Genomic DNA, 26,315 nt, shown 5'->3' on the forward strand with positions numbered 1-26,315 from the left:
ATTGCGATCTTTTGCAACCAAATACACAATACTTCCTTTACTGCAAACGGAGCTTCAAGCTACATGCAATTTTGTTGTTGTTGGTTGGTGCCACTGGGAGTCAAAGCTTTCCGGCTTTTGCATCACAATGAATTGTGGCTAAAATATACATTTGTCTTGTGAACTTATAAAATGAATGAAACTTTAAACTTGTTGCTCAGAACGTTAATAAAATGAATAAAAAAAAAATCAGTTTCTTTTTTTCTCTTTTTCATGATAAAAATTTATTTAAATTTTTTTTTTCCTTTTGACCTTTATTTTTTTACTACTAGTTGTAAAAGATACTATTATTTAGTTTGTTACGAGGTTGTAAAGTTGTTTTTCTCTTTTAGTAGTCAATAATCATTTTCATTATGGATCAAGGACTAATTTACACTTTAACATCTAGAAAAAAATGTATGTATTCAATCCTCTATGTTAAAATTGAATTTTATCTACTCTTTTCTTCATGTTAAAATGGAATTTTATCGTCTAGATGATAAAAAATACATCCATTGTTGTATATCTGCGGTTGTTAGTTGCTAACGATCTTAGACATTAGATTTCATTGTTGAATTGACTACAAAATTAGTGAGGATTGAATAAAATTTTATATTGTACACGACGATAAAATTTTCATTATCTTTTCGAGCATATTAGCGTCTCGGCTGACGCCTTGACGCTAAATTGCTCTCAGAGATAAAATTAAATTTTATCGTTTTGTATAATAAATAACTATTTTTACATTTTTATATAATAAATTACCTCGAGATAGTAAATAATTAAAAAAAAATTAAATTCGGGTTTGAAATGAAAATTTTGGTTTAGAACAAATTTATAAAAAAAATCTAAGTAAATAATTTCAATTTCTTTATGTAAAAATGCACAAAAACTGGAATAATCCAGAATTTTAGATATAACAATTAATTTTAATTAATTAATTGACCCAAGATAGTAAACAGAAATAATAAAAATTAAAACTTGAATCTGAAATGAAAATTTTGGTTCAAAACATGTTTAAAAAAAATAGATTCTAATTGCTTTGGGCAAAAAACTAGAATAATTCAAGATTTTAAATTAAACAATTAGTTGGTGTTTCTATAAAAATTTAATTTCTCATAATTTTTTTCGTTATTTTTTACACAAACAAAATTTTGGTTGAAATTCTACTTTCATGACCTAAAAATATTTCCGCAAAAAACTGGAATAAAAATATAAAAATCACCTATTGATGGTTTTTGACAAAAATAGAATTTTTCTCATAACGTTATTATTATGTTTCTGTTACTTTATTTTCTCAGAGTAACTTTTTATGTCTCATTTTCTAAGTTAGTCAAGCTAGTAAACAATTAAATAACATAAAGAAAGCAAAACTATTAAAACTGGTATCATTATCTCAGATGGTAAAAACAAGTGAACACGTCTCTAAAAATTTCTTCATTGGGTCATTACAAGCAGGAAGACTCAATTTGAATTCCTTAATAAAAGAAAAAGAGAAAATCGCTTGGTGATGTGGAGTGTCACAACAAGTTTGCAATGGAGGGGGCCCATGAGGGGGGCATTAAAAGTGAGAGGAGGAGTCATTTATATTCTAATCTTTATTCTATTGGTGAAATTCATCACAACTCCAAGCACATACAAATTTATGAGTGCTACTTTGGTAGTAATTTTATTATATTAGGCATATTTTTAGTTAACTTAGCAACTTTGTTCAAAATTTGCATAATTATTGACTTTTTAATTAATTCGTGATTTGCAAATCACAAAAATTATTTCAGACGCGCCTTTTACGGAATTGATATCCAAGAAAATATATTGCATCAGTGATTTACTCTTGTGTTTTTGCTTTCTTGTGCTTCTACATTTATTGACACTCATACTATCCAATAAATCCTCAAAGCCACCTTGGCGGGTCATAAATCTTATTTTTTATTTCGAAAAGTGTTGGGTTTTACGTAATGCCTCGATAAGTAATATAACTCGAAAAAAAATTTCATAAATAATTTTGACCAATGCTATTGTCACTTGAAAGCCGCCGTCCTTTGCAGGCCTCATGGGTACACTTCTCATCTTTTCTTTGGCCCATTTTCCATTATGTAGCAGTGGTGTTTTTATTTATTATTTTCCTCGAGAGGATTCTCCTCGAACTTGCTACATTATTCCATATTTATTGCCGGTTTTTCACATTTTTCAACTATGCAAAACAAAAAGAAATTAAGTTCAAGTGGATTTGACGTTATCTCCAATACAAGAAAGTGACAGGAACAAATATTGAATGATTTCGGACTTTTCACGTTAGTTGACGTTTCCTATTTTGATTTTGTCAGTAAAAACTCACAATTTATACGAAAATACAGCGTATCACATGTTGAATAAATTTAACAACTTATTTAGCATCCTTCATTAACAGTCCCAGCGAGTTTTATTAAAAGCATCATCATCCATAAAGCTTATTACGGCTATGTGAAAAAATTTCAATACTTGTCTGGCGGCTGTACAAAAACTGGAAATTATTTATAATGACTGTCTGCTGTGATAACAATAATTCATTGTTACGAAAAAACTTTACGATTTATCAACGAAGCTTAAAGGCAGCCGGTTTATGGCAGAATCGACGAATAAAGCTGCATGAAACTCTACCCTAGGCTGAAGAAAACTGAAATGAGTCCTAGTCGTTTCAAGGGCGGATTATTCGACTTGCTGGCACGAAAACGACAATAAAATAATAATTTAAGGTTGAGCAAATTCGATCTTTTGCTGATCTTGGATAAAAATATAATAAGAGTAAAATAAATGTGTCGTATACTGAAATCCTGAAATAGCAATACTACTAATCACACAATTAGTTATTTCTGAAAGAAGCCATTTAGCTCACTGAAATAGTTTGCTCCTTTTGCTCAAATAAGTCACTAAACCGAGAAAAGGGACTGCTATCTCCGTGTGCTTGAGGGTTTTCGTTTCTGCAAGCTCATAATTTCAACCCACTAAGCTTATTTGCTTGCATTGTGAGAGCCAACAAATCTTAAATTTACACAAACCTAGGTTTAGGAGTTCGGAACTTCACGCAATCAATACAACGCAATAAAATTTCTCACAACTGTTGCACTATTCTGAAATAGGGTAAGTCCGGGAGAGATGGACCACATTTTATTTCACTTTCATAGAGGACATTTAAAAGAAATAAAATAGTATGCCCAAGTAAGTATGAAAAAAAGTGAAGCTGAACAAATACACAAATAAACTCACTTTTACTCCGAATAACATACACTATTTTATCCGCAAACGTATTCAGATCGGAAGTAAAGAGCAACACTATAATTAGCAAGTAAATGAACAAAATAATCAGGACCCTTTACAAGTAAAGAAATCATAACAACGCTTATAAAGAAACATCACACGTCAGTATCGGAATTTTTGTTGACGATTTGAAAGTGTTTATTAATTTAACTACTTCTCCAGAAATGGTTGAAGCAGCGAAAGGGACAAGAAAGAAACAACATTGGTAAATGTCAATAATGTCATCATTGTAAAAGTAACAAAAATACTATATTTACTCCATGGCTAAAACGTAAAGCTTTTACTTGTAACATTTTGTCATAAAAGTCACTTTTGTGACGTTTGCGGATACATTAATACATTGTGTTGTTTAAAAACATAAAATAAAAAACATAATATTTCACATGGAATTGCGTCACTAGCTCTTGACTTTTGTTTGCACTATTCTGGAGATAGTCACGCATAAATTTTGAGCAAATGTTGCTTTAGTTTCGTTGATAAAATCGAGAATTAGGTTCTGAATTGTAAGCCAATCAGCTTCACGAAGTTATTACTCTGCGAATCTCCGAAAGAGCAATTTCCTTCATTCAAACAAATTAATTAATAGAGGTGTAGTCGTGATGATTATAGACCGCTTTCAACTCGATCTTGTTGGGCAAAATTACAGAAAGGATTGGTTATTCAAATTGGATCTTATTAGTGGTGCTATTTTGGTCACAAAACTTCAACTCAAACTTCAACCACCTGAAATTTTGTAAAAAAATTCAGCAACTGGTGGTTTGTAGAGTAAGACGCTTTGAATGTCTGATTTTCTGCACATAATTCTGAACTGCAAACTTTATGCCCGGAAATGTGACTGTTATAAAACTAAGGATAATTACCATGAGCCAGAACTTAATAGCAGGTTGGGCATATGTTCAGGCAGTAATAATAACTGTTTCAATCTAGAAATTTTACTATTTAGCTCTTGGGCGTAATTATCATTTGAATATTATTTTAACAAATGGCGTAATTATTATTATATTAATTTTAGACTTCTACCGCTCGCTCTGTGATAGAATTTGGTCATAAATCACCCTTGTTTAATACACTGTAATTTCGCTAATAAGCTAACCTGTAATTGCTTCCCTACAATTAAAATTAAACGTTGAAAATGAGAACTGGAGTCGTGAGGGTGAAATTTGCTCGGCCTATTTTCCCGTTTTTAGGACTTCATTAAAAATATGTCCGTAATTATAATGAAATTAGTTGGGACATTTAAAGTAATGGATTGTGAAAATCCAATGATTAAGTTGTTTGTTTGAAAAGTAATCTCGTTTGGTGCATTCACCTTTTTCCGGGAAAACTGACCGTGACAAGCTGGAAGAAAGTTGCAGATTGTCATTCGCCAAATATCAGATATTCGCAACTGATTTTACGAGTCGTAAATCGAGGCCGCGTAGGAAATGTTGACTGAAATACAGTTTAATGTCGCGGAAAGATAGCCTCACAAATTTTATTACACTGCCATTTCGCGTGTTAGATTTTTTCAGACGCAATTGTCCAATTATAAACAGACGCCGAGATATCGATTACGACAGGAATCTTCTTAACCACACAAAATTAACCACAAGATTGACTTCAGACGCAATATTGGATTTAATGCAACGAAAATTGCGCTAATTTCAGACACAAAATTGATTTTTGAACGCTTTCAGGGCCCAAGTCTGAAAGCTAAAAGCTAAGAGAGCGAACTAACCGACGGACCGAATCTGATTGGTCTGGTTTGCCTTGATTTAAACACAATTTTCAGGAAAGACTACAGAAATTAGTTTGTTCGCACAAAAGTGGCCCGTGCTCACTGTATAAATGAATACATAGTAGTGAAACTTCAACTAACTTTACTCATTGAAACTTTGTTTTGCCACAAAAGTGTGGCATTGTAAAGTTCATATTTGTAGCACTTTCTGTTTCAATAGACGACAAACAATTATTTTGAAACTATTTTCATTAAATGCAATTATTAGGGCATAAATTCATAAAGCAAACACTGATGTGCATACATCAATAAATTCCATTCAATTTCCATAACAATTTTGTTTTTTGTTTTGCAAGTCAAAAACACAATATCACAGTTCTGTGTGTCTGGAATTCCTGAAATTACACATTATTGAATTGAATGCAGTTTCCATAATGTAATTTTACTCTTCCAGAATATGCAATAAAAGCAACTATGAATTCTCTACTTTTGTTAAAAAAGCAACAAAACTCCACCATTTCCCTGTGTAAAGTGCGAAAATCGATGTTTTGAAATTCGAGAAGCTGTGGATTGCTTTGAATGGGTGCTACATATGTAAACGTCTTTGCGGAAAAGTGTGACAAGAAAAGCTTGGATGTTTTGAGGTGGCTTTTTATCAAACAAATGTTTAATTAAATTCTGTTTTATACAGACATACCAGCAGTATTTATTTTTGGAAAAAATAATTATAAACTGCCACCAGAAGAAATATTTGTCAAAATCCCAAAAATTGTTTTTATCTCAGATTCACATGAGTCTGTCAGATGTGAATATACAAAGTTTTGTTTGTCACTTGTGTCCAACATATCTGTTTTATGTTCGAAGGAAACTGTGTCCTCAAACTGGTATATTTGCCACCAAATTAAAACAAAATTTTATTCACTATAATATTATGTAAATAAAATTGTAATTTTTATAAGATTTTTATGACCTACAGCTCCTTAATAAATTTTATGCAAAAAGTTATATAAGAAAAATATAAGAATAGTTATTTATGAGCGATATAACCACGCGTATACAGGGTGATGAAAAAAAGGCGCCCACGATTGAAACAGGCGCGTCCTTTTTTATTGAAACATTGTGACCATCATTCCTAAAATAGTCTAAATAGATTCTTTTTAAAATTTAAACAGTTTGTCTAACAGCACAAAGCGGCAATATTGCACAATTTTCTTTTACTAAAAAACTATTTCACTCAGGTATTTTTCGTATCTAGGAAACCAGTACTGACAGATATTGTCACCCGCATAAAATAAAAAACTGTAAAGTTTACATAATTTTATTATTCCAATACGATACGATCAAAAGGTATCTAATGATTTCAATTAATTTTTTTAATCTTTGGCTTTTTGACTTTAATCGTTCTAATTTCACAGAACAAACAACATTGAAAATTGATTTTTTTGTTGCTACCGTTTCCAATAATTGAATACTATTTGGACATTTTCTGTATCCTAGGATATTTGCAATGTTGCAACATTGATCAATTTTCTTTGGAGCCAAGAAATGGTATCCTAACATCTTCAATAAAGTTTCAATAGACTTTTAACACCGTCAACTGTATCAAAATCTAGACTTTAACAATGAAATTATTTTAAACCTGTTAATTATTTAGATTTCTCTTTTCTAAAAAGGAAAGTCTATACAGGGTGAATATAAAGTATGGAACCAAGCGGTTTTATTTTTAATCATTTGCCTCCAGCAAATAATAATTAATATAAAGTAAAGTAATATAAAAAATGTGACCGTATTTTCAGAACGAAATTTTGTTTTGTTTTTGAATTATGCCATTTTTTTTGTCAAAATTTGCAATTTATATGTAAAAATTTTTTTACAAAAATTAAATATAAAGCGGATAGTTGTAATCCTTAGAGTATAGCTTTTATAAGAAAAATGATTTTATAGTGGGTTGCCATTTAAAAAAAAATTTTTTTTGTAGAACTCAAAAACAAAAGGAAATTTCGAAAAATTTTATTCTTGCTAAATTCTCACATTTTTATAGTACTTTATCACTCATCAATTAGTTTTTTCAAAAAATAAATAGTTTAAGCAAAAAATGTTTGGTTCCATACTTTTTATTCACCTGGTATGTTACTGATAAGAGCACAAATCCAATTTTGGTCTTCGAATTCCTCTTTAATAAAAGATCACTTATAACGTGTAGGTTAACACGGGCGCCTTTTCTTCATCATACTGTATATTTTATTTCAACTTTTTTGATAGAAAAATAATTGTGATTTTTGTTTCAAAGTACTAATGTTCAAATCAATGTTTATTGACTTTAAAAAGTAGAATAAAACTCAAAGTTTGCACGGAATTGCGTTGCAGCATGCGGGAGAAGATCAAACAGATATCAGTTTCTCACCATATTTGATTTAGTTTGTAAATCGGAAACTGTAAAGAAAAATACTTTTACCGTAAGTCAAATTTGAATATTCCGCGAGGTTTTTAATTAACTTACTGTCTCCGCAAATTTTCAAAGTTGTCTTTGTTCCGAAGGCGTGGAAATTTAATTAAAAAAAAGTTGGAATCCTTTTGTGGTAATTGGGATAAAAGCTCAGGTGAAGTTTTGGGTAAGTGTGGTATGTTGTTCCAGGCCGAGCAGTTCACCGTGCTGTGGGTGCTGTTTACAATGATCGTCTTGGGTAATTCCGCCGTTTTAGTTGCCCTCCTCGTTAGCAAAAGTCGAAAATCTAGAATGAATTTCTTCATCCGCCAGCTTGCCATTGCGGGTAAGTAAACTTCCTTCGTTCTTATTTCCTAATTTTAGAATGTTGTCGTAAATGCCCGGACCAGTTTGTGTTTTATTGTCCGAATAAACTAGTTAGAGATCGATTTCGCACAATCGCTTGATTTTTCCAATTTATTCCCAAGCGCATCCGCCAAAATTACGCCTTGGCACTTACATACAGGATGCACACTTATTTGCGTCCAATAGAGAACAAATAAATTTCTCCTTAGCCAGTGCATTCGCTTTAACTGGCTGTTAGATTGCTGATAAGCCGACAACTTACTATCTTCCAGATCAGAAAAGCTTAAGTTTAACAACATTTTCACTCGGTTTTATTGCAGTTTTTCGAGGGTTTGTTTACATGAAAAAATCCGCCTGATAAGAACGACAATTTGCAATAATTTAAAATTAATTTCAATAATTTTTGAGGTTAGACGAATAAAAAATTGAGCAGAGGGAAAACTAAAAACCAGAACGACTCGAATATGATTTATGTCCACGTAAAATCCCTCGAGGAGTTAGATTCTGACGAAAAATATGCAAAGCTATGTGAATGTCACTTGTAATTCTTGTATTTTTTATTGGACGAGTGTAAACTCACCTTCTTATGGTTATAATAAAAAAAATCTTTTCATATTGATACGAATTTTCTTGCGAAAGAATTTTCTTCGGCGCAATGTGTTTTTAATGTTTTGCAATTTAAAATTACCTGAAGTGAGCCACTATTGTGTTTAATAATTATTTTGCAAGAGACAAAAAAGTTTCTGATTCAAGTTATTTTTATGAAATTTGGAAGGTTTATGCTTATTCTTAGAAACCAAAAAAATACTGAAAATATTTTAGAGCTTCTTGTTTTCAATAATAAAATTCACATTTAAATAAATTAAGTTTTTAAATTCACTAGTGGTAATAAAACGGCAGTAAAAGTCATTGGCTTCCCATCCAAAACTCAAACATTATGCTAGAGGCCAAATATTTTGATCAATCAATTAATTGTCAATATAAAAATCGTAAAAAGAATTTTATTTCACATTACCGAATGAGGGACATAAATTTCGGAATTTAAATCATTAATTTTTTAAATTTCCGTGTTTACAGTAGTCAAAGCTACTTAAAAATTGTCGGTCTTAAACCTCGCCTGCGTTTATTTTTGTTCAAATAAAAATTTGATAAACAAGCACTCACCTCAAGTGGGTTAAGACTTATCGGTAATGATCCATAAAATCCCTATCACTTTACAAAATAAACACTTCTTTGATGTCTTAGTAGTGAAAATTTAGGCCAAGCCACTCGACTGTCCCTTTCGTCTATTATACTCCCGAGTTGAGAGTTTTGTAAGTAAACTTTGTTTCAGATTTAGCAGTAGGCTTAATTAACGTGTCGACGGACATCGCTTGGAGGATAACAGTGGCTTGGCATGCTGGAAATGTCCTTTGCAAAATTATACGTTTCCTTCAAGCCGTGGTAACATATTCCTCGACTTATGTCCTCGTCGCCCTCTCCATCGACCGCTACGACGCCATCACTCATCCCATGAACTTCTCCGGGAGTTGTGAGTATTATCACATCCTCTACGAGTCATTTACATGTTTTTTTCACCGAGGTGAAAAGAGAAATTAATTTATTTTATCACTGGACCCAATTAGGCGTTAATTAATTAATTTTTAATTCAAGACAGGAGAGATATAAATTATTTTTGGATGTGGGTTGTAATTGCATATAATTTAAGGTGACCAACTTTAGAAAATTCAAAATTAATGAAAATAATAATTATAATAATTTTATTCAGAACATAAAATAAAAAATAAAATGGGTAGTCTAATAATTAACATATTAATTTATTGTTTTGTGTTAATTAAATGAATTGCTTTGAAAGTACCTTCATTCTTCGACAACATTTTAAAAAAATCTTTAATTTGGTCATTACATTTTTTAACCTTTTTTCTTTTAATTGAGTTTTTTTAGAGGACCAAACACAATGACCACAAATAACAAGAAAAAGTTTCACTTAAAAGACACTGTTTTTGCTCAATAAAATAGTACGTAAAATTGTTATGGTATAGGTACATAAAATACACTTTTTTGAGTCTTTAGGACTTTCAGAAATGAAAAAAACTTTATTTAGTTTAATTTTTAAGTTGAAAAGTTATTTTTGTCGATATTTTGGTCGATTTCCGGTCGCCAATAACTCCGGAATTGTTAGTGGTAGTATTTTATGTTTACGATAGTACCGTTGGAATACACTTTTAATTTTCTAAATTATAATAAAAAATCATTGTTTTACGATAAACAGTTGTCGAGAAAATTGCTGGTATAGTCAAAAATATCTAAAACTCGACTATGCGAATTTTACAGTTTTCTTTACGCCAATTGACTTCCTGGAACATGATAACATATTATAGTTTAAAACATTAACCATTTTGAATATAGTCTAAAACAAGCCATATTTTATTTGAAGAATTTTATATTCACCGAAAAATCATAGGATCACTTAAGATTTTACAAAAATCAAAACTCGTGTTGTGTTATCTAAACTTTGCCAGAGGACTTTTCCATATTTTTGTTTCAGGAACTAATCATCATTAAAATAGTAAAATTTTCAATTTCCTTCTACTGTAGATAATTGTAGTAAAGTTTTATTGCTTTTGTAGTGAGACAGGATGTCGTATATCATTTCAAGTTTAATTTCTAAAAACATATTTTTATTTTTAAAAGTGTGTTTATTAGTAATAAAGTCAAATCGGTACATAAACATTTGCATTCATAAAATTTGTCGAGAACATTACTAAATGTCGAATTAAGTATGTCATTAAAAGGATAAACGAAACGACTATAAAATTTTTCTTTTTGTCCCAGACAGTGAATAAAAGTTCAATACATCACATCATAAGCGCTTTTTTACAGCTTTTGTATAAATTCCCGCTACTTGACACTGAAATTTTATTAGTGAAGCGACAAATGCCATACCGATAAACTGAAATCTCTTGAAAAATTGAAGTTACAACATATTTGCGATGAGACCAGTGAACCCATAAAGCTGCGATGACACAATCAGAAGAATTGTGTTTTCAAACCAAATATTTCAGTAATTGTAATTTGAGAAATTTCAACAATGGAAACTTCTCATGTTGCTCAATTAGAAAATTGTGTAAGACTACATGAAGCCCTTATTTGGTGCGATGATTGGCATGTTTAAGTAAAAAACGCGTGAAGACTTTCATCTCAAACAATCGGTTTATTTATTTTTGCGTGACCTCTCGTTCTTTGACCTTATTTTTTGATTGAATTTGTATGAAACGCATGAGCTGTATCGTTGATAACAGAATTATTCAGTTACAAAGCGCCGGTTTACACCTCCATCATTGTCTTTTAATGGAGTGCTGCGCTTCAAAGTGTAACAATTCCGGGGAAACACGATACCGGATTCGGGCGCATTTAACTAAAACGTTTAGATTTAGTTTCACAAGTAATTTTTTAGAAATGTTTTTTATTTTTGCGTTTCCTTGCCTGAAATAATGTAATCAACATCATGAAACACAGTACTAAAAGCCTTCTTTAAGACCCTCCAAATTATGTGCTTTAGTCGAGTAATAAAACTTTTATTTTGCAGCCTGGTAATTTTAATCTGAAAGCTGTAAAGTGCACTTCAATTACCTAAAATGAAAAATTCAGGATTTTTAGTGGAAATGTTAATTTCCCGCAATCGGGCCGACTTTTCCGGGGCTGTCATTCAATTTTCATTTTAGTGTGTGAATTCCCGACGAAATGTTCAGCTTTTACGACAAAAGCTCCATCAACAATTCAATTACTGTAAATACAAGTGCAAAATTAAATTTTTTGATTATTAAAATTGAGACGTTTTTACGATGATACAATGTTGATATTTACTGTTCTTTTTCTTTGTTTCAGGGAAGCGAGCGAGGCTTTTAGTCGTCTTGGCGTGGCTTCTTAGTATTCTGTTTTCCTTACCTACAGTTTTCCTTTTTGAGGAAAAACCCGTTCAAAGTAAGACGATTGACGAGTCAAAATGTGATGTTAATCGAGTTAAGCCGCGGCTGAAACGATGTCTGGAATCTCAGTCCTTGCTATTTAGGATTAATTTCAGACAAATTGCTCAAGGGATTTTTAATTGAAAAAAAGCGGGATTTTCTTGGTGTCGTTTTGCATTTTTTTTAAAGCCAAAACTGATTAGCTGAGAGCGTTTCAAGGAGAATCCTGTCAAGGATTATGTTTGCATGTCTGGAAATGTCAACATGTTTGATATTTTTTGAGATGATTTATTAAAGGGATTTTGATAAAAAAAAATGCGGTTGTAGGTGACATGAAGCAAAACCTAGTGATTGATTGACAGCACAATAAACCACCAGTAATAAAACTACATGAACTAAGTCATACCATTTACTTTTCCTTCAAAAAAATTTTGTAGAACAAAACAGAAATGAAAAAATTGTATACTTTTAAAAATAAAAATGTTTTGTGAAAAGTATACTAACAATTTCTATAAATTAAAGAAATATAGGTAGCACAAATTAAAATAAAATGGTTATAATAATAACGATAACTTTAGTTTCACATTTACAAAAAGTATACTCTTATTATACACAACGTGTAGGTAACATTTTAATAGTAATATTAAAAAGAAAAATAAACATCATTGTGTAAAACAATGATTTATTATTCAGAATTTTTCCTTATATCATGCCAAAAATGTGTCCAGATTATAAAATAAGAAACTTCTTTTAGCAATAAATGCCTTTGTATTTGTTAAAAATAATTATGGTTCTTTTTCAAACATAAAACCTTTCAGATTTGCTTATGTATTTTTTTTTATGTTAATAATAATAATAATACTCGAATTTAAATTCAAACCAATGCTTTTAGACAATAAGAAAAATTCATTTAGATCTTGATTAATATTTTTTTTATGGCAAATATATTCCTAACTTCTTTAGCAGTTTTTTTTTAATTTGAAATATTTTTTTTCTTTTCTTCTAAATAGCTTGTTGTAATTCTGTTATTATATTAACATTTATTTTCCCTATACCTCCAAACGGTCGAGTTCTGTGTTAGGACCTTTCGTAGTTTGGCTTGTAGAGCTCCTGGTGTCTTCACATTCGCAGTATTGTGAAATAGGCCGCAAAGTTTGTGATATGAGGGAAAGTTTGGCGTGACGGTTGTAACAAATTGTCGATAATAAAATTGAAATCCCGAAGTTTTCTAATAATTTGCATAAAGTTGAAGTTAGAAATGGAACACACAGTCAAGAGCACATTCTTCAATCCATCATTTTAATTAAATCCGTCTGACAAAAGCAGACATTGAGTCGATATTTTCTCTCTTAGAGATCGATACGTTGTCTTATTCAGCGAACGCCGATATTTATTGTCTCAGTTTATGACGGTTTTATGATGAATTATGGCCCCTCGAAAAGTTGGAAATGATTTTTTATGATTTGTAATTTTTTCTAGCTTGATTTAGGGCTTAATAAAATACCTTCCAGATATACCGCAATGTTGGATAGATCTGCAAACGTGGCAGTGGAAGGTTTATATAACCCTTGTAGCCCTGGTCCTCTTCGTTTTTCCCGCTCTTATCATCAGTGCTTGCTATGCGGTCATCGTTCGCACGATATGGTCCAAGAGCAAGCTTTTAATACCCGTGGGGCACATCCCCATAAGGCACTGTGAGTGTGTCTCAAGCGCAAATAATTAAATTTTCTGAAAATTGACGTTTTCAGGCGAAGACCATCGTGATAGACCGCCTCGTCATTTCCACGAAGAACACGACACTCGTCGTGCTAGCTCGCGGGGAATTATTCCTCGTGCTAAAATTAAGACTGTAAAAATGACTCTCGTCATCGTTTTTGGTAAGTGGGATTTGCACAGCTGGATTTTAATAACTATTCCAGATAGTTAACACACACTTACCCTTTACTGCATTGCCCTTTTACTCCCTTACCTGCTATTTTATGAAACCTTGAGTTCCCCGGGCTAGAGAATTGCTCCGAAGGGTCGACGTCAAGAAAAGATTAACTCTTGCTTGTACTATTATTTGAAAAAAAAGTTTTATACAAGACGATAAAGAAAATGTTTATCTACGAGTGAAAAGGTTAAGTTTACGAGCGACGAAGTTACGAGTGGACTTTTTTCGCGAGTAGATAAACAATCTTTATCGTCGTGTATAATATTTCGTTTTATTTTGTACTCATCTACCAGAATCTCTTGAATAGTGCAAAATAAACGGCTTTTATTAACTTTTGTTTTACTTAGAGTTTTATAATTTTATCAACGCAAATATGTTATTCTAGACTAAAAAAAATGTTTTGGTCAAATTTTTTGAGTTTCTTCGTGAAAAGTGCTGTAAATCTAGAGAATCAGGAGAAGATAATCCATTTTACTTTTAATGTTCGTTTTATTTTTGCGCAATCTCTTACATTATTTAAATTTTTCGATGAAAAATAAAATAAAAATAGAAATAATGCTTTTTTACTATTTTTTTTCTTTCAGCATTATTTTGGTGAAATTTCATGAACTTTGTTTATTTTTATTAGTTAAAATGAATGTCAATTTTTTAATTTTCATAATAGAAAATGATTGCACAGAGTTTTACTCTGTTGTTAAAAAAATTAAAGCTTTTTTGATACAAAATTTTAGCTAGAAGTGAATTGAAATTGTTTTTTTTAATGATTATACAAGATTTTTTTATATTCTTCTGTTGTTTATTCCTTCAATTAAATAAATATAAGTTGATTTAAAATATTTATGGGGTTATACCATCTTGAGATATTAAAAAAATCCCAAAATATTTTTAGGTAAAATCGGGATAATCGAGAATAAAAACAAATAATATACCAGGTGAATAAAAAGTATGGAACCAAACGTTTTTTGCTTAAACTATTTTTTTTTTTGAAAAAACAAATTGATGAGTGATAAAGTACTATAAAAATGTGATGATTTAACAAGAATAAAATTTTTCGAAATTTGCTTTTGTATTTGAGTTCTACAAAAAAAAATTTTTTTTTAAATGGCAACCCACTATAAAATCATTTTTCTCATAAAAGCTATACTCTAAGGATTACAACTACCTGCTTTATATTTAATTTTTTAAAAAAAAAATTTTTCACATAAATTGTAATTTTGACAAAAAAAATCGCAACTCAAAAACAAAACAAAATTTTGTTCTGAAAATACGATCAGATTTTTTATATTACTTTAATTTATATTAATTATTATTTTCTGGAGGTAAATGATTAAAAATAAAACCGCTTGGTTCCATACTTTATATTCAACCTGTATAAAAAAAACAGTGATGTGTTGTAGGCAAAATATCTCGAGATGTACCTACTTAACCGATTTTGATGAATTTCTTACTACAAAATAATAATAGTAATAATAATAATAATAGTATACATTTTCTTAATAATTTTTAAAACCAAAAATTTTAAAAGATTTTTTTCAAATACAAAATCTCCATCTTACAACTTAGCTATTATCTTTCTTTTCAAGAAAATTTATTTTTATTTTTCACATACCTAACGCTTGATAGAAAAGAAATTCGACCATCAGCACTGTTCTTTATTTTTTTGTTTAATTTATCGCAATATAGTGAGAAATAATCATTACTTTTCTCAAAGATATATTTTTTTTACGGTGCAATGCAAAGTACACTTTTTTAATGTCAAATTTACAAGTTATTAATATTTTACAAATAAATATAAAAATAATTGTAAAATGAGGACTCCATTCTGTTGTTTTAATCTTTTGTAATAGACTTTTATTATTAACAATTATTATCAGAATCGGATGTTTTTTTTACGTCAAATAATTTGTAAAGTTTGCTTTTTTTCTCGTTTCGCCCCCAACTATGTAATTAAGGTTAGATATATCGTCGATAGTGTCTCGCCCTTTTCGGAACCTCATTTGTTTCGAATGAAATAACTAAATTAATTATCACAAAAGGGTTAAACTAAGAGACGTAACAATCAGACGACCTAAATGAAACAAAAAGCTCATGTAACAGACAGAATAACTAAAAATAGTCTCGTTGATGAAACAGTTAAATTTATTACATGTAGACGATGTTCTTTATCATCCACTAACGAGAATCCAACGTTTAATTACCATTGTTTATTTCGTTAGCTCCGCCACAATCCTGCAGACACTCATTCCTGAAAAACTCTTTTTTCGTTATTGTGCCCGCAATTGGAGACATTTTTTTCAGTGTTCGTGCTGTGCTGGAGTCCCTATATAGTATTTGACTTGCTTCAAGTGTATGGCCACATTCCGAAGACCCAGACAAATATTGCCATAGCTACATTAATTCAAAGCCTGGCACCACTGAATTCAGCTGCCAATCCCGTAATTTATTGCCTCTTCTCCACACACTTGTGTCGAAATTTACGGTAAGTTGCATACACGTTAAAGGCCTTTTCAGCCCGGATTTTCGCTTCAAATTCTCCAATATTTCGCGGAATTGTGACTCACTGTGTGTTATTTTCTTCGGTTTACATTGTGTCGAGGTGTTTTGTAAAAATAAATTCAAATTAGCGACAGGCTAATAACTATTTGCTAAATTTAAAGCTGCCGGTAGCGAGTGGAAACTGTAAATTTTTCAATGAGAATTCGCGCCAACACAAACAAGAGAGTTATGCAGAATTCTCACAAAAATACAACAGGAAATGGAGCTAAAACTGCATCAATTTGAGTTTCAATAATTATCGGGCTTGGAAATTTTCCCAGTCATGCCGCATATTCCATTAATTTTTTCTTGTTTGATTAAATAACCACAATGTTGGAGGAATAAGTAAATGTCATTATGATTAACTGGTCTTCGTCAATTAAAATTTAATATAATATGGCTTCATTCATTTTCAGTCTCATCATGGAATTTTCTTGTGCTAATTAGCTGTAATTAAGATTCTTAACAGAATTTTGCGTATTAAAGCACTTAAGGAGGTAATGAAGCTAATCATTTAATACTTGGAATTTTTTTATTGGTGTCAATTAGTTAGTACATTTATATTATTCATCACACATTTGCGGATATACAGCGTGTTCCGGTTACATCCCACATTAAAATTATTGGGAGTTCTGACAATGATATTTATCAAAAAATTTGTACAGCTATAATCGATTAGGTCCTGCTTTTGTTATTTTAAATACCCTAAGTAGTTGAACTGATCAGATCCTTTCGGATATTTTAGATAAATATCATTATCAGAACTCCTAAAACTCTTAATGTGAGATTTAGCAGAAACACTCTGTATTACTGGTAATTCAGTTTCGTCAAACTTGTAGTTTTATATAAATCAATGGTGCTTGTCAGTAAAAAGATAAAACAAGGTAAAACTTATTATTGTTATGATGGGAACTACAAGAAATAATTTCTTGTGATTTGCTAAAGAAGGTAAATAATTGTTTTCTTTGACATTTTGTTGTTTATTGGTTGTTTCCAATCTCCGTGTTCTTGAAACTGAAATGTGTGTATCAGATGGACCTTCTAATACCGTTATGTATTGGGGTTGCAAGTTATTTTCAATGATTTCGACATACATTTCCTCCGTTTGCTGACTCTTCTCTTCGTTATTAACTGTTATGTATTCTCCTGAAAGTTGAGAAACAGAATCTTCATTGCCTTCATAAATTGCATCACTTTGGAATCCAGAACTGTTTTTTCTTTGGCAAACTTTAACACTTGATTTTTTTTCACTGTCACTGTGATTCATTTCGAGGCTTTAATAATATTTTCTCATTGTTACGATCGCACTAATTATAGCTTTGTTTATCGCAAAACTTGTAACAATTGTTATCAGGTAAAGATTATTTTGATTTGTGTATAACAAAAAGCTAAATCAAAATTCTTGTATAGTTTGTGTTTTTAATATGTGTGTGGATTAATTAATAATTCGAATGACGTGCTTATGTCTATCTCTTTTCAACTTACTCTGACTTTAATACAAAAATGTCAGAAGCTGTCAAATGTCTAAAAGAGACGGAAGTCATGTCGTGTTCTTGATTCACACTTCCCCCACCAGGGAATATTTACACAAAAAACATGTTTTTTATTCGTGTTTCCTCTTCAATTGTAAGCTGAAGAAAGCGGCCCTTTTGTGTAGATTAGCGTTCCACCTACTGTGACTAACCTACCAGACATCTTACACAGTTTTTTCTGTAGATGCTGTTCATTACTAAAACATTTAAACTTCGATCCGTGCAGAAAGCTGCCACCGTTCTCGTGGATAGCCAACTGCCTCGCGTTGTGTTTCCCCGGAGTCCAGGGCTCCGGTCACTGTCTCGGTTACGGTGGCGGCGACTCGAGCGGCACCGTCACCACCTCTTTGAACCATTCCACGCGACGATCGGGCTCTGCGGCCTCCCTGAGGCACACAATTAGGCTGCAGCCCGCCCTCAACAACACCCACAAAGTCGTCATCTCCGTTGTCTAGTCACTTGCGTGTTAAACAGGAGCTGGGGAAGCCCCGGGCGACAAATACGAAGCTAATCAGCGTTTTTGCGGTATTTTTAACATAAGCTTTGGTCTCAAATTATGTGATTTTTTGTATACGTTTTTATTTATTTTTTATTTATAGTGTAACAACCAAAGCTTTCAATTTTTCCCTACACTAGCGAACCATGACAATAGAGTAACAATAAATTTCTGGTAGTTCTAGTTTAAATAAATCAGCACACGTCCACCATTTTCTCGTGTAAATATCTGTAAATAGGTTCAGTTTGCATTGTAAATATGTGTAAAAATAACTGTTAAACAGGGTGTTTCAAATGTTTTGTGTGTTAATGGGTTTGTCCAGCTCCAGTATTAAGTGTTGAATTTTAAGCTTGTATTTTTTCTATTCCTACATGTAATAAATCACATCAAAGATTTTTCAACAATTGAGGCGCTGTAAATAACCCGGCGCATCCACCAAAAACATGTTTATATGTGGAATCTTAGTTTAAAAATAACATGAAAGGGAAATATACAGTATACTTAAATAAAAATAGAAAATTATTTATTATATAGATGAAAAAGATACTATTTGTTACATTTTTTACCATGTATTTTAAAAGTGTATGCCTGTAGAAGACGTAAAACTTAGTGAATTTAAGATAGTGTTCTAGGTAGAATTTTTGTAAAAATTTCTTATGCTCAAAATGAGAGATATATTTTATATGTAATATATATTCAGTGTATTATATGTATAATAAATACATGACAAAAACAATCGCCTTAATTTTCCCTGAATACCAAATAAAAAACAACAATTCTTCGATTAAATAATACCTAATTTAAAGTTATAGGTAAGTAAGTTATATATAAAATTGTTATGATCTGCAGAATGTAAGCTTAAGGAACCAACAATTCTGAAGTAGGTAGTCAAATATATGTGTAATGTTCTAACTCAGATTATTATACGTAGCTTTCTTGATCATTTTCCTATGTTCTATGCATTTTTTTTTCAACAAAAACCACAGATTCAGTTGTTACGTCTGGCTCACATTTTTAAAAAATCATAAAAAAGGGTAGTTTTCTTTATTTTTGTCAAAAAAATATGACACATATTTTAAAAAAGGCCATAAAAAATGGTAGTGTGTATAAAAAATTGATGTTTCAATAGGTAAAATTAGTCTAAAAATAGGTAATTTTCTTATTTTTTTGTGTTTTTCAACAGACTTCAATGAGCTGTTTTTCAAACTAAACAAATTTCAAAGACTAGAACTTGAAAATACATTCATTTTCCTAAAAAATGATGTTCTTTGAAAAATCTGAGATAGAAGTTAGGGTTAAAAATCAGGGTAAAAAGTCAAAGTCAACGTTGTTTTTGATGTTTTCGTAGAAATACGGGTTTTTGTTGAAAAAAAATGCATAGAACACAGGAAAATGACCAAGAAAACTAGGCATAATACTCTGAGTTAGAACATTACACATATTAGACTACTTTCTGTGGTGTACTACAATATTAAAATCCCCGCTAAGTTGATAAATTGTTAGGTTGGTTGAGCAATGTCTAGTTTTCTTTACTGCTCTAGTTGGCAGTACTAATTCACTTATGTAATTGTTAACAAAAAATTGTCGAAGATATAAAATAAACAAGAATGAAAAAAAGCAATTTTTTAGTTTTTGAAAAACAATTTAAAAAAATATATTTTTTTAAACAGTAAAAATTTTAAAACTAAAGTTAAAAATAATTAAAACATTTCTAATTTCGAATCTTTCCACTCTTTTTCATTAAAGTTCAAAAAAATAAAAATTGTAAAATCAAAGCTTAGGCAACCAGTAATTTTTAAATGTACTGCATGCAGTCTATTAATTACTTTTTGTTTCACTCACTCGTATTAAATTTATTGTTGTCTTCTCTCTCTAAATATCAATGACGTTTTAAAACGTCAAAGTGACAGCAAACGCATGCTCAAAAGTGTGATTAGTTTCGCACCCTGACAAAAATAATGATGATTTTCTTTATTACGTGCAATGTAGTCACAAAAATGATACTCCTTTAATACCCCACCGCAAGAAAAACCACGAGGACAATATATTAAGGTAACAATTTTTTTCCTGCAACCTGATGAATCATCAGTCATATGTGCTTGTTTATTTTTGCTGCATCTGTTTTGGGTGTTTTTATGTCCCTATAATAAGGTCATTTTTATATTTAACCGTCTACATCCATTCTCGTTTGAATCCATTGTGTGTACGAATAGACATTAAGAAATCAATATTTAGGGTGTCACATTTTCCGGTTCTAGCAACAATGGAAGTTGAGGAAATCGTCGATTTTTCCAAGCACAAAACCCCGGATGTAAAGCTCAAAAACCAAAACAGTCAAGATTTGCAAATGACATCGAGTACAACGTCGAGTTTGGCTTCCCCCGGAGACTCCGGAGTCCAGTTGTTGGACAGCGAGAGCGAAATCACGTCCGTGATGTCCGTTAGTGGAATTGGCTGTGATATCGACGCCGATAAGCCTGACAATAAAGAATTCAATCAAAATTTTAACCATTATTTCGACAAGTTCGAGGCTGGCATCTCGAAATGTCTCGAAAAGTCGAAAAAAGAGGTCTTGAACAAGTCTCTCAGCGACGAGGTGTTCGAAATGGAGCATCCGATCAAAGACTCGGACTTGATGAATGTTTCGTTGAACAGCTATGAGCTCCTCGACTACACCCTTCAAAACAAAAATCTCGACCAAATGCACGTCAGCATGTCGGAGGAAGTGAACGAAAACCTGAAAGTGGTTGAAAAACCGGAAGAACAGATCGTTTTCCGGCGCCAACGCAAGAAAAAATCAAAATCGGACACCCCCAAGAAGCGAGTCTCCTTCCACGAGGACATTTTAAACAGTACGAAAATCGACGATATTCACATCAATCATGGTTTCATCACGCACGAGCCCGACGTCTCGCTCAGCTTCTTCCAGCGGGGCTTTGTGCGGAGGCCGGACGTGGTCAAGGGGCGGTACAGTTGGGCCGCGGAGGGCGACGCCCCCTACTACGAGAAAGCCCCCACAGAGAGGGAGACCAAATCGGACTTGTATTGCCAACGCAACACGCGATTCTCCTCAACTTCGTCGAGCTCCACCGGGAGTGATGAAGACGACGAAAAGAAAAAGCCGACTTTGATGCAACCGAAATCGAGTTGTTTGAAGAAATCCAAAGTGAGGAAAATTGACACGAAAATTGTCCAAGAAGAAACGAATCGAAAGCGAAAATCGGAGAGTAATCTACTAGATTCGAATATTTTCGGTAGTTTGAAGAATATTTTAACGTTTTCGACGTCGGTTCCCCTAGCGGAGAGGGGGGTCCCGGAGGGGCAAGAAGACTTTGCGGTTTATGAGTCGAACCGGCGCAAATCTTGCACGAATTTGGCGTTTGAACCGATCGTTGCACAACCGGTTGTAACCGACAAACCTCTCCCGACGAACAAAACCAATCTCAAGTTGACGGCAAGCGAGGGGTTTTACCCGAATTACCCCACGAATCAGAATCTCCCAGCGAATGTTATCGTTTGTGATAGCAATGTTTACGAGCACAAAGGGATAAGTTACTCGTACGAATACGACAAGTTTCAGAAATCTTTCGAGCAGGAAAATAAACCGAAAAGTTCGACTGTGTATCAAATGATCTTAAAGGAGTTTAACTTTTTCCGTAAGAAGGCTAAACAACCGGAAAAGGAACCGGACGATTTTGAGATCGTCCCGAATCCAGTACCGGAAAAAAGCAACAGTATTGAAGAAGTCCAAGAAGTCGAATACAAAAGTCCCAAAAACTCGATCAGTAAATATGCTTCAAGCACGAAAATGGATTGGTCTGATAATGAGACTATTTCGGACATGGGGGAAAACCCCACTCGGCATTTGCACTCGCCGAAACGGCGAGTGAGTAAAAGCAATCATTACTCATTAAGTCCGTTTAAAGTATCAAGTGAGCAGGAGAGTGGTTTGGGTAAAAGTTTGCAAAATTTAAAACCGGCCACTTCGAAATCCTCGCTCATAAATCGATTTTTGCGCAACGTCACTTTGAAGAAAATGTTAGATGCGAAAGCGCAGAATAAGCAGAAGAGTTGTCGCAAGTACATGGGGTTGTATGTGAAAGGGGTCCAGTTTGAGTACAAGGGGCGGGATGAGGTGGATGAGGCCTTGGAACGGGAGATTCTAAAAGGGATGGAAACGTGTAAAAATTCGGATGTGGTCGATCAAAAGTTTGCGATGCAGTTGAAAAAGGAGATTTTCAGAAGTAGAATGGAATGCCTTTTGCGGGTTTTTCCCGTACGCAGCGCTTATGCCACGAATGGCGAGAGCAAACCTCTGCTTTTGATCCTAAGCGATACAACTCTCTACATAACAGGAATCAAAATGGGAAATTCGCTTTGCAATCATTTTGTTCTGCCATATAATGAGCTCAATACGATTCTAATAGGGCCAAGTGAACAAACTATACATTTATCAAATTACGATAAAGACATGCAATGTATTATTACAACGGGGTGTGGAAAAATAACCGGTGATATTGTGGGGCAACTTGAAGTAGCAATGAGACGTGATATGAGCAAACCACGATTACCAGCTGTCAAACATCTCAGTATGAGGGATATGGGGAATTTGAGAAGAGCGATTTGCAAACAAACTTCAGTCGACAAGGTATTTTTCCTCACCGAGTGACTAAATGACTGTTTTTATAATCTGGCTCCAAATTTAGTAATTCAGCGTTGCCAATAGATTTTTTACAAGCATTAAAGTCACCCGGTATAACAAGTGGCCAAAAGTGCTATGAAAATTCCATGAACGTGTGTCCTGCCTAGTTATATTTATTAAAATATTAAATTATTCAAAGTACTTAGTGCTTTTCTTTAGAAAGAATTGGTTTTAATGAATATTTAACGAGAGGTGTCAAAAAATATCAAATTTAACAAATGAGGTATTCAAGACATAGGTTCATATTTCAGAGCACCCTTGACACTTGTTACCAAATTTATATTTTTGCTTGTAGGAGGAGGAATATTTTTATTATAGCATCGTAAACATTCAAGATTTTAATCCGGATATACCGGAGGTAACTCCTTTGGGTCCCAACAAGGAGGGTCCTTTGATGTTCAAAACGTCCGACAGTGAGGCACGATGGGAAACCGCCTACTTTATACTTAAGTAAAATTTTGTGAATTTTTTTTCAATTAGTTACTAAAGAGCAAATGTAGGGCTGGTGTTCTTTATATGCTATCATCGGCCTCCCAAAGGGTTCCAATGCGTGTTTTTCCCCTAATAAATGGCTCATGTCAGGGGGCTCGACGCGTCTTCAACTGTCCTCGACCACATACATTCCAGTTAATCGTCGAAGGGAAAAGTCTGCATCTGGCAGCCCCCGACGAGTACGTCGCCAGTGATTGGTTGCAATATTTAGTACACGCAGCGAGCGGGGTAAGTAGGCTGTGACTTTGGAATTAAGTTGGCAACATTGAGACATACTGTCAGAGTCACTTTTTCACCAATATTTGTGTTGCATTTTACATAAAAATAACCAAATAAATCACTAGTGTCAATCATGTAACTGATTGTAAGGTTTGCCAACTTAATTTCAAATTCGCGGGCACTTGACCAGAGCTTTAAATTACCTGTAGGGCTACAACCAGAAAGAGAAAATGTTGACTCAATCGTGTTCGCTTTTGATGACGAGTGACCACATTTTGACGGTGAGGGAGGCTTTTCCGTGCACGGTTTCGTCGCTGTTGCCCCCGAAAAACCAGCACCAGCCGATTAAAGGCCCTCAAGTTTTGTCATGTGCTGCGATAAGCGATTTGGTGGCGTTTCGGTTGCCTTCCGCTGAGCAGAGTTGGTGTGTTTTGGTAAGTCAGTTGTTTCTGTGTAATCTCCGTGATTAATTCGTATGCTTAGGAGTTTTCGTGCAGAGAGGTGCACGAGTGTAGCGGCGATTGGATTTTATATTTTGCGACGAATGTCGAGCTTGAGAATTTTATATCAACTTTGGAGGTTCTTTGGACTTACAATAATGAAAATGTGAGTAGTTTGGGGTGATTTTTGAAATAGGAAATAATTGTGCTTTACAGGGAGATAGTTTCCCGTTGAGTACTATCCCGGAAAGCGACCCCTTGAGCAAGAAATGTGTGGATATTTATACTTCTTTGAAACAACTCTGGCCGTCTAATAGTGTACATTTACAGTTTCTGTAATTTATTGCTTTATTTCAGTTTTTTTAACTGTATATATGGCCGCTTGATATATTTTTCTAGGCAATTCCAAGTTTATTTTAATTTTCTAGTCATTTTTCTTTTATTTATTGATTGATATACAAATGTGATAGATACTGAAATAGTTTTTGTATCAATGCTTGCTGTAATGCACATGTAGACAAAGCACAGCTTAGTTAATAGTAGCATGGTAATAAATGTCACTCTTTTGGCTGAGATTTGGTAATTTTAATCGGTTTTGTTTGGAGTTTTAGAAGAACTGTGATATTTTGTTACCGTTTGAATTTAGAATTGTCCAAATCTTAAAGCCAAAGTAAAATATTTAAAGGGATTGATATTGAACATAATCCGTTTTTCTCAATTTGAAGATATTGTTACCCCATGTACCCGGTGACTAAATGATTATGATTTATCTCAAGTTGGTGTCAAATTTAAAATTCTAGTTTGGCAACCTTGACTTTCAAACTGAAACTTTTATAGGCAAATGGCAATAATTCAGTGTTGCCAATAGGTATTTTGTCACAAACATTAATAGTCACCCGGTGTCTTGAATGGTGCTTCAGTTAGGAATAATTTGGTGCTGTTGAACATTATTTAAAATTTGTTAACGGTTCAATTGTGATGTAGTGATAATTAATTTGATTCCAACTTACCTAAGTATTTTTTGCTCAGATATTAACTTCACTGTACTAAATGATGTAGTCCTTAATACTCAATAAAACCAATTAAACTGAATTTTATTTCAAACATATTTTACGTTATTTTGGGATAAAGTGGCCTCTGTGTTTTCTACTAGCTTTGGCTTTTTCTATGTCAACATCGGGGTATTGTTCTTTAAGAGCTTGCATGTCCATATTTGGGAATCTATTGAGCAAGCCAACAACGTGGTTGAAATCCCGCCTTTGTTGTCTCCTCTTAGTCAAATAGAGTTTTTCTCTGTATTTTAATAAGAAATCTTCAGCGTCTCTATTGGGGCGATATTCTTCATGCGTCTCGCGGTGCTTTTTGTTCATAAATTGGGGTATTGTGTACTGACGCATTCTACAAAACAACGATTAGCGTTTATACTTTATAGCTTGAGACAGTACTTGTCATAGGATTTCAATCCAAGGGGGCCAGTTCTCACTTTCCCCGGCCTTTCGCCCGTTTCGCCCCTCTCTAACTGGTGGTAAGCAACGTTTCTCTCCCTCACTACAGCTTCCAAATTCTCCATCGACTCCTCAACTTTGTCTAAACGCTCAGGGCTTGGAAATAACTGAGTTTGGTCTTTGGCCTCCTGTTCCATGGTCAACAACATGTTGCGTTCTTTCAGTAAAACGTACCTGAGACAAATTTTAGCAAAAAATACACATTTTGTGAAATTTTACCAAAGTTTATGCAGATCAGTGTTTGATTTCAGTCGCAGCTCTTCTTTGTTCCACGACCGGCCACTTTTGACCTCCGTCGCCCCCCAGTTCTTCTCATCGTCGAAAAATTCCATAAGGCCCCTTTTGGGGGCCAAAACCGAAATACATCTCACCAAATCACTCCCAGGGGAGGCACTTTTGGGGTGTTTTAATGATCTGAGGGCCAATTTCCCGAAATTAACACTTAAATTACCCAATTTATTAAACATTTTAGTGTGATTCATATAACCCCACTTTTTGTCCGATTCTCCATTTGTGGAATTCGATTCATTTGAAATAGGTGAAATAATTTTGACATTTATTAAATCAATTAAATTAACTACACCAAAACATTGATAATTTTAATCAATATTTGAGGTACCCAATTTATGAAACATTCCGATAAAAAAGTTACGAATTTTTGCTTTTGATT

The 26,315-nt window shown here is 33.0% G+C and overlaps 3 protein-coding genes across 4 annotated transcripts in view; 2 read left to right on the forward strand and 1 right to left on the reverse strand.

The window, feature by feature from the left end:
* LOC123013367 (cardioacceleratory peptide receptor-like) overlaps positions 1 to 19,009 on the forward strand; it is a 36,866-nt gene extending 17,857 nt beyond the window's left edge. Inside the window, exons 3-9 of one of the 2 annotated variants that reach the window (XM_044411841.1) lie at positions 7,668 to 7,803; positions 9,157 to 9,354; positions 11,712 to 11,807; positions 13,303 to 13,485; positions 13,540 to 13,668; positions 16,023 to 16,203; positions 18,018 to 19,009. In XM_044411841.1, coding sequence (XP_044267776.1) covers positions 7,668 to 7,803; positions 9,157 to 9,354; positions 11,712 to 11,807; positions 13,303 to 13,485; positions 13,540 to 13,668; positions 16,023 to 16,203; positions 18,018 to 18,246 — 1,152 coding nt within the window. In that variant the 3' untranslated portion in view covers positions 18,247 to 19,009. Of the gene's footprint in view, positions 1 to 7,667; positions 7,804 to 9,156; positions 9,355 to 11,711; positions 11,808 to 13,302; positions 13,486 to 13,539; positions 13,669 to 16,022; positions 16,204 to 17,975 lie in introns of both variants that reach the window. The other variant, XM_044411840.1, reaches the window with a different exon arrangement.
* Positions 19,010 to 20,190: 1,181 nt separating this feature from the next.
* LOC123012390 lies at positions 20,191 to 25,232 on the forward strand. The gene is made up of 7 exons (XM_044410268.1): positions 20,191 to 20,339; positions 20,546 to 22,935; positions 23,285 to 23,439; positions 23,490 to 23,709; positions 23,910 to 24,134; positions 24,184 to 24,306; positions 24,357 to 25,232. Exons 2-7 carry the CDS (start codon positions 20,551 to 20,553, stop codon positions 24,477 to 24,479), a joined length of 3,231 nt encoding a protein of 1,076 aa, XP_044266203.1. The 5' UTR covers positions 20,191 to 20,339; positions 20,546 to 20,550; the 3' UTR covers positions 24,480 to 25,232.
* On the reverse strand, positions 25,218 to 26,297 carry LOC123012398 (39S ribosomal protein L47, mitochondrial). The gene is made up of 3 exons (XM_044410279.1): positions 25,865 to 26,297; positions 25,586 to 25,819; positions 25,218 to 25,538 (listed from the first exon to the last, which is right to left on the reverse strand). Exons 1-3 carry the CDS (start codon positions 26,125 to 26,127, stop codon positions 25,256 to 25,258), a joined length of 780 nt encoding a protein of 259 aa, XP_044266214.1. The 5' UTR covers positions 26,128 to 26,297; the 3' UTR covers positions 25,218 to 25,255.
* Between the last annotated feature and the right edge of the window lie 18 nt (positions 26,298 to 26,315).

This window comes from Tribolium madens, unplaced genomic scaffold (genome assembly GCF_015345945.1).
Source record: "Tribolium madens isolate multiple individuals breed KSU strain unplaced genomic scaffold, Tmad_KSU_1.1 Scaffold_96;HRSCAF=242;Tcas5.2_LG5, whole genome shotgun sequence".
In the NCBI taxonomy this organism is placed as follows: domain Eukaryota; kingdom Metazoa; phylum Arthropoda; class Insecta; order Coleoptera; family Tenebrionidae; genus Tribolium; species Tribolium madens.

What these genes read in the sequence shown, in the direction of transcription:
- LOC123012390 (XM_044410268.1), top strand. Translation starts at nt 20,551, where the DNA reads ATGGAAGTTGAGGAAATCGTCGATTTTTCCAAGCACAAAACCCCGGAT. An exon ending in AACAAACTTCAGTCGACAAG is followed by an intron (nt 22,936 to 23,284) that starts GTATTTTTCCTC and finishes TTTTGCTTGTAG; the next exon opens with GAGGAGGAATATTTTTATTA. An exon ending in GGACTTACAATAATGAAAAT is followed by an intron (nt 24,307 to 24,356) that starts GTGAGTAGTTTG and finishes TGTGCTTTACAG; the next exon opens with GGAGATAGTTTCCCGTTGAG.
- LOC123012398 (XM_044410279.1), bottom strand. Translation starts at nt 26,127, where the DNA reads ATGAATCACACTAAAATGTTTAATAAATTGGGTAATTTAAGTGTTAAT. An exon ending in ACTGATCTGCATAAACTTTG is followed by an intron (nt 25,820 to 25,864) that starts GTAAAATTTCAC and finishes AATTTGTCTCAG; the next exon opens with GTACGTTTTACTGAAAGAAC. An exon ending in GGATTGAAATCCTATGACAA is followed by an intron (nt 25,539 to 25,585) that starts GTACTGTCTCAA and finishes GTTGTTTTGTAG; the next exon opens with AATGCGTCAGTACACAATAC.